This window comes from Oncorhynchus gorbuscha, linkage group LG05 (genome assembly GCF_021184085.1).
Source record: "Oncorhynchus gorbuscha isolate QuinsamMale2020 ecotype Even-year linkage group LG05, OgorEven_v1.0, whole genome shotgun sequence".
NCBI lineage: Eukaryota > Metazoa > Chordata > Actinopteri > Salmoniformes > Salmonidae > Oncorhynchus > Oncorhynchus gorbuscha.
In genome coordinates this window covers 33,600,876-33,616,276 of record NC_060177.1, presented here as the reverse complement: position 1 = coordinate 33,616,276, position 15,401 = coordinate 33,600,876, and the positions used below count along the sequence as shown (strand labels likewise).

Sequence of the window (15,401 nt, the reverse complement as noted above, 5' to 3'; positions counted from 1 at the left end):
CAGATAACTCTGCCCCGATAACACTGTGCCAGAACTGTCCTACAACAGAGCTCCCCCTCTCACCCGCCGACTCAAATTGACCCTGTCAGTCTTCTCGCTTGACGTACCGTTAGCTCTGTGCTGGAGGACGTACTGGCCTTTGAAGAACTTGCAGGTGGAGTTGTCCCCTCTACAAACTCCACAGGCATCCAGAGTTGCCTTAGAGCCCAGGACCAGGTCACAACCCACCGGCTGCAGGATGGAAGTAAACAGAAGGAACTTAAAGAACACAGACGGCACCCTGTGTCCTATATCACATCCAGTTGACTTAGATGTAGTTGAATTTTTTTATTTGACCCTTATTTAACTAGGCAAGTCCGTTAATAAAGAACAAATTCTTATTTTTCAATGACGGTCTCGGAACAGTAGTTGATGTGTTGCAGTACAGTACATCACGTTCCGCAAATCTGCCGTTTACCTCACAGGCTCCTTCGATGCACACGTCACCTCTGTGGTCTGAGCAGGATGTCCCGTCCTTGACTTTGCTGGCCATGGCAAAGAAGAAGGAAAAGTCCTCAGCGATGCAGTACAGCTTGCAGATATCCTCAGCTACAAAGGACATAGAGAAGATTTAACATGTGTTATAAACAAGATCATGGACGTAATCCTGCACCTGTGCATTAACCAATTCCCCCTTCCCAGGTGTGAGTCTCTAGGACTGTATAGAGAGCACAAACCTCCTTATGGCCTCTCTCTTTGCCACTGGTACACGCCATATTACAATGTGGGGATTAGGACAGGGCTGTGGTAATGAAGGAGCCACACTCGCCAATTGATGAGGCAAGATAGGAGCCAATCGATGGAGTACTGGTGAAGAACGTATACAGGGTTCTATTCTATTAATAGTGCATGTCAACTGCAGCGCAATGTACGGAACCTCTGGGGACCGAAGGAGTAGCAGACCTCTGGCACAATTCACATACGTCAGACCTGAAAGGCTGTTACAAATGAGCCCATGAAACAGGGAATGCAGAGAGGGCAGCTTCTCCACAAACCTCACACAGAGCTCCCAGACATGGGTTTCGGGTTCTACTGTACAACACACAGTAACAGTCTAATGACAGGGGTGTTACCAACAGCATGACAGCCTGGGGACACAGGGGCATCGTTATCTGATCAGATTCAGTTTAGACTGTCTCTGGCTATTCAGATTCCCTCCATCTTCTCTTAATGCCAATCTCTTACATTGCTGAGGATGTGAACCCCTGAGTGCATTCCAGAAGCATCTTATGGATTTCTATTTGACATTCCATGTTAGTAAATCACATCCTTAGGCCAAGGCACTTGGATTTCATAAAGCGTATTGGATCTGGTGCTTAGAGCCCAGTTAGACCAGGGAAAGACTGTCTTTACCTCCTGGTTCCGCTGAAAAGATGCCTAGGTCAGACACCATAGGCTGCCCTGGGGGCAGGGCCTTAGGGAGAGTCCCTCCATAGGGAGAGAGAGAGAGCAGGGAGAACGGTGTGGAAGCACACTTACAATCAGCCTTTAATTAACGGAGGCGACAGTTCACCTCAGGCCCCAAGAGTCTTTTCAGGATCTGCTGCTTGCATCTTCATAAATCAGAGGTCTCGCAAAGGTAATGGGGTGACAGCCAAACTCTCTCTCTCTTTCTCTCTCTCACTCACTCACTCTCTCCCTCCCTGCTCTCTCACTCATACAGTATGTATGTGGTAGACACAGGTAAAACCTGCCTTAAGGGCTTCCTTTATAATATATTATTTCTCCCTGAGAGAGAGAGAGAGAGAGAGAGAGCGGGTGGCTACATGTTTCCCATGTAGTTTAGACTCAGGTTATCTACAGCACTCTCGTGCATGAGTAGACTGACACATTGACATGGTGCACACGAGGCACATTTGTGGCTTCAGCATTCAAATGAGTAAACAAGGTTAATCACAAAAGATTTCAAAAAGATTTGCAAAGTCATCCAACATATAGCCTCATTTGAGAGTTTTACAAGAATATACAGGACATAAAGATCTGATCCACCTGCAATGTTAATTAAATGCACTGTTAACAAGCACTGTATTTAACTCGACTGCGTTTTCTTCTCTCGGTTTATAAAGTCGCTTTCGTACTCTTGGACTTCCTGTAAAATGTCCCTCTCGGGGGTACGGCGAATCTGTAAAATGTCCCTCTCGGGGGTACGGCGAATCTGTAAAATGTCCCTCTCGGAGGTACGGCGAATCTGTAAAATGTCCCTCTCGGAGGTACGGCGGATCTGTAAAGTGTCCCTCTCGGGGGTACGGCGAATCTGTAAAATGTCCCTCTCGGGGGTACGGCGAATCTGTAAAGTGTCCCTCTCGGGGGTACGGCAAATCTATAAAATCTGACTATATGAGGTGCATTCTAGATGTACTCTATTGGCTCATTCAACATTTACCCTGTTCCTAATTACTGGGGGAATTGAACAAATAGCTGCCATACCTTCCACCTTGGTGTAGGGCTTCCATTTGTAGTACCAGCCCCTGAAGGGTTTGCTGTTGTACTCAGCACACTGCTGGGCACGGAAGTCCACTCCGCTTGGCTGGCACGGCTTTGTGTTACACAGCTGGTTGAGACGAGCGGAGCCCTGGCAAAACTTCCCGTTGTGTTGTGGCCTAAAGCAACACAAAATTAACACATGTAGACCCGACACAGATGTGACATAAGTTAGGGCAGGCGTTCTCTTCTTCAACACATGGGGAGAAGGGACTCAAGCCAACATTTCTAGGGCCCTGTATTGACAGTTTCAATTCAGAAATCATTCACATTTAAGACTCAGCAAGATCAAGTCAAGACCAAGTATACAATGGCAGCCTCAAAACAACACTACAAATCAGGTTATTGGGTTTTATCCAGGTTCCCAACCACTCCTGTGAAGACAGCAGCCACAAGTATCTCCACTCAGCCACATGAATAGAAAAGACCTCTGTTCTTAGAAACAACCCAACAACGGAGGCTGCTGAGGGGGAGGTTGGCTCATAATAATGGCTGGAACGGAGCAAATGGAATGGCATCGTGGATTTGATACCATTCCACTCATTCCCCTCCGGCCATTACTACGAGCACGTCCTCCCCAATTAAGGTGTCACCAACCTCCTCCGGTTTCCCTGTTGTGAGCCTGATAGGCTGTTTTAAAGTGGAGCAGTGCACTTCTTGGGCAGGATTCCACTGCCTAACCTCAAAGCAAATGAATCTCCGTTAGGCTCTTCCTGGTGGAGCAGAGCCAGCATTCACTTCCAGCTAAGTGAATGTGTGGGTGTTGGTGTTTGTATGTGTGCTTTTACACATGGGGAACAGTGTGTTGTTAAATGAGAAGGAAAGTCTTCCATGATTCATTCAAGTAAGTGATTTATTTATATGTCTTAATTTCAAAAGCCCTGGGTAGACAAACAGTTGAAGTCGACGTTTTGAGTCATTAAAACTCGTTTTTCAACCACTCCACAAATGTCTTGTTATAAACAAACTATAGTTTTGGCAAGTCAGTTAGGACATCTAATTTGAGCATGACACAAGTCATTTTTCCAAAAATTGTTTACAGACAGATTATTTCACAAATTTGCTGTATCACAATTCCAGTGGGTCAGAAGTTGACGTACACTAAGTTGACTGCCTTTAAACAGCTTGGAAAATTTCAGAAAATGATGTCATTGCTTTAGAAGCTCCTGATAGCCTAATTGACGTCATTTGATTTCAATGCCTACCTTCAAACTCAGTGCCTCTATGCTTGACATCATGGGAAAATCTAAAGAAATCAGCCAAGACCTCATAAAAAAGTGTAGACCTCCACAGGTCTGGTTCATCCTTGGGAGCAATTTCCAAATGCCTGAAGGTACCACGTTCATCTGTATAAACAATAGTACGCAAGTATAAACACCGCGGGACCACGCAGCCGTCCTACCGCTCATGAAGGAGACGTGTTCTGTCTCTCTTGATGAACGTACTTTGGTGCGAAAAGTGCAAATCAATCCCAGAACAACAGCAAAGGACCGTGTGAAGATATATCCACAGTAAAAACAAGTCCTATATCGACATAACCTGAAAGGCCGCTCAGCAAGGAAGAAGCCACTGCTCCAAAACTGCCATAAAAAAGCCAGACCACAGTTTGCAACTGCACATGGGGACAAAGACACGGCGTGGTAAGTGTTCATGCTTTTTATTTAAACTGAACACTATAACAAAATAACAAAGAGAATAAATGAAACACTCCTGTCAGGTGCAGAAAACAATAAACAGAAAATAACTACCCACAACAAATAGGTGGGGAAAAGCTACCTAGGTATGGTTCCCAATCAGAGACAACCATAGTCAGCTGTCCCTGATTGAGAACCATACCCGGCCAAAACAAAGAAATACAAAACATAGAAAAAGGAACATAGAATGCCCACCCCAAATCACACCCTGACCAAACCAAAATAGAGACATAAAAAGCTCTCTAAGGTCAGGGCGTGACACTTCTGACTTCAACTGTATGTGCATTAGTAGACTGTCTGTGTTAAAATGCCAACCAACTCTGGCTGATGCCAACCAACTCTGGGAAATATTATTGGATTTCATTGCCAAGATCAAATATGTAATCGAACAAAACAACATCAGCCCAGACACTAAACAGCAAAGCAACACAGGACTTATAAAAACATCTCATACCACTAACTCCTATCAAACCACACTCAGTGAAAACGTTACGTGCATGATGTTCAGCATCAAAGCGGGCACACATTCCATAATATATTTTACTGTCAACACTTATCTGAGCCGAGCTTACACAGAGAAAAGCATGTGCTGATAACAGTGGATTGTTACATAGAAAACCTGGAAGGCAAACCTCTTTCTGGTGCATCCCGGAGCTGCCAGGAAGGCCCAGAATGACAGGCTCTATTACAGGTGTCAGTGTCAACCTCCTGTTTTTCAGAGCACCTCTCATTTTGTGTGCAGAGATCTGGGCCCGAGCTCCCAGTCTGATCCTATTAAGGCTTAGGAATGGAGACACATAGGCCCATATGTTAGACTGCTTATGAGGGACGCAGACAACCAGACGTTGTCGGGGTTCTAACATGGGTTCGGGTGCTACTTTTTTAATTCAGGGAGATGAGATGCAGTAAAGGATCGTTAACTACATTCAGCTGCAGGCTCCTTTTTTCTTGAGTGGATAGTCAGGGGACAGGAACTTAATTACAAATCATTTGTAGCTTGAAAAAAAGAACCGCAAGAAGCCCAAACAAATATAATATTTGACTAAAACATAATAATTTCAAACCTTGCTTACATTCTTATGAGATCACATATATCTCTCTATTATGCGTGGGAATACTTTTGAACAGATTTCTTTCTAATTAAATCACTTGGAGCTGATTTGCTGGTGTTTTATAGTCTATTAGGTTAAACAATTGCATTTTTATAACAAAACAAAAATATATATATATATATATATATGACATTTCCAGAAAACTTGGGGTGGCCAAATAAAATCACACGCGGGCCAAATTCATTCCACGGGCAGGCAGTTGGGGGACCCTGCAGTACAGTATCTGACCCCCTACTCGGTAGATTGAAAAGAACTTTTGGGATAGCTGGGGAGGGGGGTGCCAGCCAAGTTTAACTTCTTGTTATACCTTTTTTTTCTTTTCTTCTCACTCTCTCTCTCAACAGATCCTATACCTCCAGCATCGCAGAGGGACGATAAATCTCCCGGCGACAGCAACTTCAGTGTCCAAACTTCAGTGGACTAGAGGTCATCCTGTCTGGCTAGTCATCACCTGCTCTCTCCCTTCCCCCTCCTTGTCCTCCCTTCTCTCATCCTCCTCCCTGTCCCTCACACAACAACCACCCCTCGACCTCCTACTTTGCTGCCCTGCTTCCTCCCCAGTTCCAGCCTGCTGGGACCTGGGCCTCCCTGCTGGATCACACTCCCCTCTGTGTGGTGCGGAGCCCCCAATGAGCCCTACTGACCTCTCCCCTCAGGGCCTACTGGGCCTCCCCTATACCAGGCTGCAGTTAACCCAGGGCTCTGCAATCTGATACCATCACAGGCTGCACACGCTGTCAATAACTACTGTGTTTTAACCTTTGCAAAGCATCTTTCAGAGCCCGTCAGATGCTGTCGTGAAACAGGCAATCTGATCATCTCCAATCCCATGCAAACTTATAAAGGGTCTTGCCATCAAACCCCAATTGATAAAGGATCTTACCATCAAACACCAACTTATAAAGGATCTTACCATCAAACCCCAATTTATAAAGGATCTTACCATCAAACCCCAATGTATAAAGGATCTTACCATCAAACCCCAATTTATAAAGGATCTTACCATCAAACCCCAATTTATAAAGGATCTTACCATCAAACCCCAATTTATAAAGGATCTTACCATCAAACCCCAATTTATAAAGGATCTTACCATCAAACCCCAATGTATAAAGGATCTTACCATCAAACCCCAATTTATAAAGGATCTTACCATCAAACCCCAATTTATAAAGGATCTTACCATCAAACCCCAATTTATAAAGGGTCTTGCCATCAAACCCCAATTGATAAAGGATCTTACCATCAAACACCAACTTATAAAGGATCTTACCATCAAACCCCAATTTATAAAGGATCTTACCATCAAACCCCAATGTATAAAGGATCTTACCATCAAACCCCAATGTATAAAGGATCTTACCATCAAACCCCAATTTATAAAGGATCTTACCATCAAACACCAACTTATAAAGGATCTTACCATCAAACACCAACTTATAAAGGATCTTACCGTCAAACACCAATTTATAAAGGATCTTACCGTCAAACACCAATTTATAAAGGATCTTACCGTCAAACACCAATTTATAAAGGATCTTACCATCAAACACCAATTTATAAAGGATCTTACCATCAAACACCAATTTATAAAGGATCTTACCGTCAAACACCAATTTATAAAGGATCTTACCATCAAACACCAACTTATAAAGGATCTTACCATCAAACACCAACTTATAAAGGATCTTACCGTCAAACACCAATTTATAAAGGATCTTACCATCAAACCCCAATGTATAAAGGATCTTACCATCAAACCCCAATTTATAAAGGATCTTACCATCAAACCCCAATTTATAAAGGATCTTACCATCAAACCCCAATTTATAAAGGATCTTACCATCAAACCCCAATTTATAAAGGATCTTACCATCAAACCCCAATGTATAAAGGATCTTACCATCAAACCCCAATTTATAAAGGATCTTACCATCAAACCCCAATTTATAAAGGATCTTACCATCAAACCCCAATTTATAAAGGATCAAACCCCAATTGATAAAGGATCTTACCATCAAACACCAACTTATAAAGGATCTTACCATCAAACCCCAATTTATAAAGGATCTTACCATCAAACCCCAATGTATAAAGGATCTTACCAAAACCCCAATTATAAAGGATCTTACCATCAAACCCCAATTTATAAAGGATCTTACCATCAAACACCAACTTATAAAGGATCTTACCATCAAACACCAACTTATAAAGGATCTTACCGTCAAACACCAATTTATAAAGGATCTTACCGTCAAACACCAATTTATAAAGGATCTTACCGTCAAACACCAATTTATAAAGGATCTTACCATCAAACACCAATTTATAAAGGATCTTACCATCAAACACCAATTTATAAAGGATCTTACCGTCAAACACCAATTTATAAAGGATCTTACCATCAAACACCAACTTATAAAGGATCTTACCGTCAAACACCAATTTATAAAGGATCTTACCGTCAAACACCAATTTATAAAGGATCTTACCGTCAAACACCAATTTATAAAGGATCTTACCATCAAACACCAATTTATAAAGGATCTTACCATCAAACACCAATTTATAAAGGATCTTACCGTCAAACACCAATTTATAAAGGATCTTACCATCAAACACCAATTTATAAAGGATCTTACCATCAAACACCAATTTATAAAGGATCTTACCATCAAACACCAATTTATAAAGGATCTTACCATCAAACACCAATTTATAAAGGATCTTACCATCAAACACCAATTTATAAAGGATCTTACCGTCAAACACCAATTTATGAAGGATCTTACCAAACACCATGTTGCCATATTTATCAGGACTGTAAATGTATTTGATCTGCAGGTGATTGCTGTGTTCAGAGGGGATTCCCTCGCTACAATTGTATTTTTATTTTACAACCACTGCAAAGTATGTATGTTAGGTAGCTATGAAACGTTTGAAACTGTCTTCAAGTCTTCAAACAAATCATGTTTGCTGAATATAATTGCATAATACATTGCATGTTCTGTTGTTTTTGGGGAGAGAACATATTCGACCCTAATCTGTAAACTACACGGGGATGTTACAGTCTGAGAGCCAAAACAAGTGGGCAGATTGAGGGTAATCCATCTTCAGAACCACAGATTATACCAAGAGGGGGCTGCCAAAATAATCTGACGGATTGCTTAAAATACTCTCCTGTTCTCATGGATCAGAGCTAAAATGTGATTTAAGGGGACAAACAGATTCAACAGTCCAGTGGTGAAATGGAAGACACTGTGCTCAGAAGGGCATTTATAGATGATTCTAATATTGTAATGGACCACAAACTGTCAGAAACACACAAAGTAGTCAGCAAAGAAGTAAAGTACCATAAATATCATTGCTCCATACTGTACAGATGTAGGACCTTAATTTGAGCCCGTTTGCTATAGCAGGAAAATAATCCTGCCGCAAGAGGAATTGTAAACTATTATGTGGATTATAATTCATTGACATTTGTGTAGGAGTTGATGCATTTTGTCGTGAGGGAAAATCCAGTCTGTAGTTTAAATGGAAATGACAAATTACAATATAAACATCAAATACAATACAATTGACATTTCCTGAAACAGCGTAATCAAATTAGGATCCTGTAGGATCCGTTGGTAAACTGACCCGTGACAATTTATGGGTCTTACTAAAAATACCTCTTTATTGCCCCCCCCCCCCCAAAAAAGTCAACATGATTCATAAAGTGGATTATACTTCTATAGCTCCATGTATGCTATTCACTGACTGTATAATGTGCATCATATGAGGGTCTGTCTGCCTCTGGCTCTCTCTCTCTCCCAGACTGGTCCAGGCTGGTTTAAGTGAACAATCAGGTACAGCAGAGAGGACAGCACCTCACCAACAGCAGTCCTCCAACACAGCCTGTTGACTGGACAGAATGTTGGGGGAGAGGGAGAAGTCGTTTCTAATTCTCTGCTGAGGCACTACATCCAATCCAATTGAGGGTTTCCCTCTTGTAGCATGTGGGATTTTTTTTTTTTTTTTTTTGCTTTGTCTGCATGTATTTATTTGAGGTAACAGTAAAACCCATTGAGACGTTACGCTATTAACGAAAAGAGACACGTACTGTACGTATGTAAGTGAGGAAGGTAAGGTGGACTTCCCAAGCCAGATAGTTTCCACACAGGGACAGCATAGGGACACCTGTGCCTGGGAAGGTTACTCTATCCTGCCTGTGCTGAGAGGAGATATCCTCCATCAACCTGCTGCGACTGCTGGGAGGAAACACATGGGCTTACGCCATCAGACTCACACACAAACACATACACACACACACACACACACACATACACACTAAACTGTCCTGGAAATCCTATCTGCCATTACATTTCTAAATCATAGCCTTGTTCAATTACATTTCTCGATCATAGTCTAATTGGTGTGGCTAACAGATCGTCTTATTCATCAAAATCACAGGACAGAGAAATCAGTGTCCTCAACATACTCGAAAGGTTTGAGTTAAAAGTCTATCCTTGATGCAATCAAAGTGGTTGAGTGCCTGGATGTTATCCAATAGGCATGATTACATCCCATCCTTGCAAGACACAAACCTGAGAACAAGCCAGATGCTAAGATATCTAAGCCACCTGTCCATCAATAAAGGCCCTCCTTCTTTCAGCTCCGTGTCCTTTTCTGAAGCAGCCAAGCCCTCCGAAGCCAAACCTGCCCTCAGGGGGACTTGTAAATCTCAAATTAATCCAGAAGCCAAAGGTCAGATGCAATCTGGCTCTACTTGAGGTTTCACATCAATGTGACTACTAGTGGGAGTACCATGCAACAAGCACACAAAGTCTGACATCAACCAGACATATTATGAGAACAATCGAGCTAAGAGACATATAGCACACAGAAGATCTAACTGATAAGCTAAAATGAGCCTGAGAATTGTATCTAGTATTGGGGCATTTGTGTGCTACATCTCTATATTTACATCTGTGTGTGTGTTCAGTGTCTGCCTCGGCTGTGAATGCTTGAAGAAGAATAGGTTTGTGTTGCCCGGGGAAGTGAGAAGATTGAGGCAGAGCATTGAGTAGCACTGTGAGCTGAGCAGGTTAAACTGGCATGAGAGACAACCCTTTAATATGGCCTGCTGTCTTTTTGTAGACTGACAGATAATAGCGTTTAATGGGCTGACAGCCAACTGGCAGGCAGCCAGGCAGGCCACGCTCTCAGTTGCTCAGTTAGTAAATCAGGGGGAGCTGACTGGGAGGAAGGCCACATTCACCTGTCCAAATCCAACCCTGTTCTGTTTGCACAGAGCAGACACACTGTATGTGGAGCTCTTCATGGGTTCTATGGTAGTGCTGGTAGAGACTTAGCGAAGACAAGCTACAGCTGAGGTAAAATGTGGCTAATCATGCCTCAAGCTCATCTATCCACCAGCCGTCTTGTATGGAGCATTACCTCTGCCAGACAATGTAAAGTAATGGAGAAGTAACTATCACAGTAACAATCCTCTCTGGTGTATGACCAGGAGTTGTTGAGTTCACCCAGTGCAAATCTAGGCTTGTTATGGTAGGAGAGAGTGGGGTAAGTTGAGCCAAAGGGGTAAATTGAGCCATCCTTGTACACAAAATATATTAATCGACCAAATATTTCGAACAAACATAATTTCATGGAATCACGGAAAAAGTGGTAAGCAAGCTAGGTCCAAAATAATGTGATTTTCACCAAGTCAAATTAATTTAGTGTGTTAGACGTTTCAAGTAGATATTTTTAAGACTGTTTTGTACACCATTTGGGGTCTCTATAAGTGTAAATGTGAGGTCCTAAACCTAGCATGAAAGTGCATCCTTGTAGCTGTGTGGGCTAATATTGTCAAAATGGGGTAAGTTGAGCCAATAGTCGAGCCAAGGGAAAGTTGAGCAAATGTTACTATTTCCGTCACAGGCGTAGTAATGCAAGACATTATCACTGGGATATGAGGTAACAACAGGGCCTAGCCTATGTTAATTTGTAGACGGCTTAATTTACCCTGTAGTTCTGCTAAGATAACACTTTTTTGGGACAAGCTAGGTTTTCAACACTATCATTTTTACCTGAATTCTAATTATTTTCAGGGATACACAACATCCTGAAATATATGTAGATATATTTGTTAAAAATAATACTATATTTCCCGTGACAGAGTGATACCACTCTCCCCTAGTAGGCTATGCATTAAAATAGCCCAGAGTGAGATTCTAAATTAGCAGTGAACTCTTATGACCCCACCTGACCCCCTAGTATGGCTAACAGTACTGTACCTGGGGCTGGTGCAGGATCGCTCCCTGTACATAACCCCTCCCCCACAGGTCCTGGAACAGTCCGACCACTCAAACCATCCTGACCACTGACCGTTGACAGCTCTCGGACCGTGGTCACCATACTTCACACACTGGCCTCGCCGACACCACTGTTGAAAGAGGAGAGAGAGATTGAGAGAGAGAGAGAGAGAGAGAGAGAGAGAGAGAGAGAGAGAGAGAGAGAGAGAGAGAGAGAGAGAGAGAGAGAGAGAGAGAGAGAGAGAGAGAGAGAGTGAGAGAGAGAGAGATAAAGATAAAGATAAATATAAATATAAAGAAAGAGAGGGAGAGAGAGACAGAGATGAGGGGGAGGATGAGGGCGGGATGGACAGAAAAAAAATGTAAATGTTGAGTTAGTATCGGTGGTAGGATCTTTGGCTTGCCCCAACGCTGAGGTTCCTGGTTTGGGTGAATGCCCAGCACCACACCTGGAGACCTAGGCCTATCTGAGCCAAACCACACACTCACACACATCACCACCTTTCTCTCTCTCCCACTATCATCTTTCACTGCGGAAAAAGAATAGGAGCCTTGTGTTCTTAGGGGACATTTAACAATGCACAAAACGCTCCTGCAGGTGTGTGCATATGTGGATTTGTGAGGGAACCTGTCTTTTGTGCTGGTGCTTTGTACCTTGTGCATTTGTGTACGCATCCCTGTGTGTGCTTTTACGTCTATGTGTGTTAAAACTCGTGTTACATTGAGTGATACTGATAGATGGAAATCCCTGTCTCCTTCCATCCCTTTCATGATGGGCAACATTGCCATGGAAACAGATGGTACACTTACCAGGTCAGTCCCACAGCTGGTGCCCTCGGCAGCGGGCATGAACTTGGTCTCACACCGGTGACCTGTCCTGTGGCACCACAGTGACTTACAGATGTCCTGCCGAGTGACCAGACACACCAAACAGTGAGTCCAGCATCTGCCTCCCCTCATCAGAACAACACCACTACAACACCAACACCCCACTGCCATGGTTACAAGCAATAACCCCCCCATTTCCAAAACAACTGTCAAAACCAATCATTGCATTCCCTGAAACACGCTAATCAGCAAGTATCTTTTATTCCTTCCCACAATGCAGCGGTAAGTATGGAGAGATGAGGCATTGGGAGCCAGGCAGTGGACCTGTGCCACGCTGGCGTGCCGCCCGATTGCATCTGGCAAACAGTTAGCGAGACTGGGGTTATGAGAGAACTGGTCCCCCCGTGCTAATCTAGCTCTGCAGCAGACTGACTGAGCTAGTGTGCCACGGCCAGCCGTAAGGGCAGAGCACGCGGCTAATTAGCTCTCCTCTGCACCGTGCGAAACGACTGCAGAATCCCAACAGGGGGAAGAAACACAGGGAGGCAAACATCCCAAATCCTTGTTAATTAGGATGTGGAGTCACCTACGTCGAGGTTCAGGAGACGGGTTCAAACTTAGGGCTGGGGTTCAGGAGAACACAAAAGGTTGTATGGGGGCTATGCAATGGCTCAGCCTATACCATGAGCACTAATCCTATAGATGGACTGGTGTGGATGTTGATTTCCCACACACAACCTCCCTTTCTTGACCCGTTCCTTATTCATGCTGGATTTGCATGTCAATGCATGTCTTGTTGAATGTAGTATAGTGGAAGGTTAAAGAGGCCCATTTCCTTAGGGTTGTGTTCAAGTCTGTTGGACCCGTTTTGAATACTGTAATTGGAGTTTAAATACGGCTGTTTTGAACATATAATGGTTTGTCCCACAAAGATCATGCAAATGAGATAATACTGGGTTAAACCCTACCTATGTTTCCCAGTAGCACACTTGTCAAACAGCTTCGTGCGACCCACTAACGAATGTGCCTTTCAGTGTCAGGTACCTTGACAAAGTCCAGGTTGCACAGTTTAGCCTTGGAGCCGAACTGCCACTTGCACTGTGTGTCAGCATCATAAAGCTGACCTGGGAGCTGCTCTGGGTATTTATACTGCCCAGTCTGCCTGGGCTCATCCACCAGACACGACGCTTGAGCTGTTCTGTGGAGTAAAACCAAGAAACACTGAACAGGACAGGGACCTATCATTAAAGACTAATAAACACAAACAGGTGCATGAGAACCACACTACATCATCACATGCATGGCAGCCATATCAGAGGTTCATTTATAAGGCTTACCCAAGGAAGCGGCTGAGGTATTGGCGACTGCAGGCAGACCAGGAGAAGACCCCGTTGTTACCTGCCAGGGTTGGAGACATGATGTTTCCTTCTGCTTTCCGACAAGGATTCCCCTCTCCATCATGGATCATCCCAAAACTGCCATAGAGACAGATCATTAAGAAGGAGAGAGAGAGAGGGAGAGAGAGAGAGACGGAGCGAGAGAGAGAGAGACAGAGAGAGAGAGAAAAAGAGAAAGAGAAAGAGAGACTGTTAATGTCCAACCTCTGGTCAGAACTCAACTGGTCAGGTCGGAACTCTTACCCTAGTAACCTTAAAACATTTTAGTTTTATAAAACTTGTTTAAGCTCCATGGAGTGTGATGAGTGTGAGTGTTTTAAACAGGCATGTGTTGATACAGCATTAAAAACGCTTCGGTCGACCCTCCTACAGTACAGTACATAGCTGAGGTTCACTAGTCTGTAAAAGACGACGTCATCTATTTAGAAATGACATCTCCTCAATTTGTCAGTGATTAATGGTATTTGGCCTGGAAGTGGTTTTCATCTCAACAATGTGCAAATTCTGGGAATGATTCCGATTAATTTGACCGATGTGATTGAGCCATTGAAAATTACAGGAATTCTGACATGTTACCAGCTCGGCGTATCGAAGGAACAGCTTCTTTCCCGTTTGTGTTGAGAGAGTGCCAAGCAGACAAAGAGCTTTACCGTAATAATTCAAATATCAAATGTCAAATATAAACAGCCTCTTATCTCGATGGAAACGTGTAAACACAAACCGAGCATACCCATCGCCTGTGGCACTTCATATGGTTTCACATGTTGTCATGGATCAAATTAAGTGCTTTGCTAGCGCAATGCTATTGTTTCGGTCTGCATTTTTTGTTGCTTTAAATGGACTCATCCTTCTTTGATGTGGCACTATAAATGAAAGCCATCACGTCGCAACTATATAGTAACAAGTTCATCGCCTGTACTAGGTGTTCTCCTGTTCGCCTAAAATATATGGGGGTCTATTCTGCTCTATGTGAAGGTAAAGCTAATGGCTGGCGCTAATAGCGAGGGCATTGCTGGACTTACTTGTGGCCTGATTCATGAGCGATGGTGAAAGCTAAGCCCAGTCCTGTGTCTTCATTAATCGTACAGCTCCGGTATTTACTACACATTCCACTTATAGGAGCAAAACCTGCAGAGATAAGCAGAGGAAGAGGGAGAAGGAGAGGAGGAGAGGTGTAAAGTTAAAGAGTGTTGTCGGTGAGATATCAGGCTCAAATATGTATTCATACAAAGCTACTATGTCTATCTACAAAAACCGCCAGACAACATAACTGTTCTGGGAGAAGGAAGGCCGTAGGCAGTGTTACAAGACAAACTTTTTTTTTTTTTTTTTACTATCGCCAACCTCAAAAATTCAAATCCTGCTTTTAGAGTGAGCCAAGACTGCTGTTACATGGCAATAAATGCAACCATTACGGTTTAATTGGTCCACGGACAGCATGAACACTTTGTATAGTAGCATGAAGGCTGTGGGTTGTGTTACAAAGAGCATATTTAAATCAAGGCCTTGTTTGCTCCTCATACTGTACGTCCCAAAGTGCATACTTGTGGT

General features: G+C 43.2%; 1 protein-coding gene across 3 annotated transcripts in view; it reads right to left on the bottom strand.

Moving 5' to 3' along the window:
- adamts18 (ADAM metallopeptidase with thrombospondin type 1 motif, 18) overlaps positions 1-15,401 on the bottom strand; it is a 53,668-nt gene that overhangs the window by 18,722 nt on the left and 19,545 nt on the right. For all 3 annotated transcript variants that reach the window (XM_046349658.1, XM_046349659.1, XM_046349661.1), the window contains 8 exons: positions 14,873-14,978; positions 13,791-13,928; positions 13,498-13,651; positions 12,436-12,531; positions 11,608-11,756; positions 2,467-2,639; positions 458-588; positions 108-231 (listed from right to left, as the gene is read on the bottom strand). In XM_046349658.1, coding sequence (XP_046205614.1) covers positions 108-231; positions 458-588; positions 2,467-2,639; positions 11,608-11,756; positions 12,436-12,531; positions 13,498-13,651; positions 13,791-13,928; positions 14,873-14,978 — 1,071 coding nt within the window. The remainder of the gene's footprint in view (positions 1-107; positions 232-457; positions 589-2,466; positions 2,640-11,607; positions 11,757-12,435; positions 12,532-13,497; positions 13,652-13,790; positions 13,929-14,872; positions 14,979-15,401) is intronic.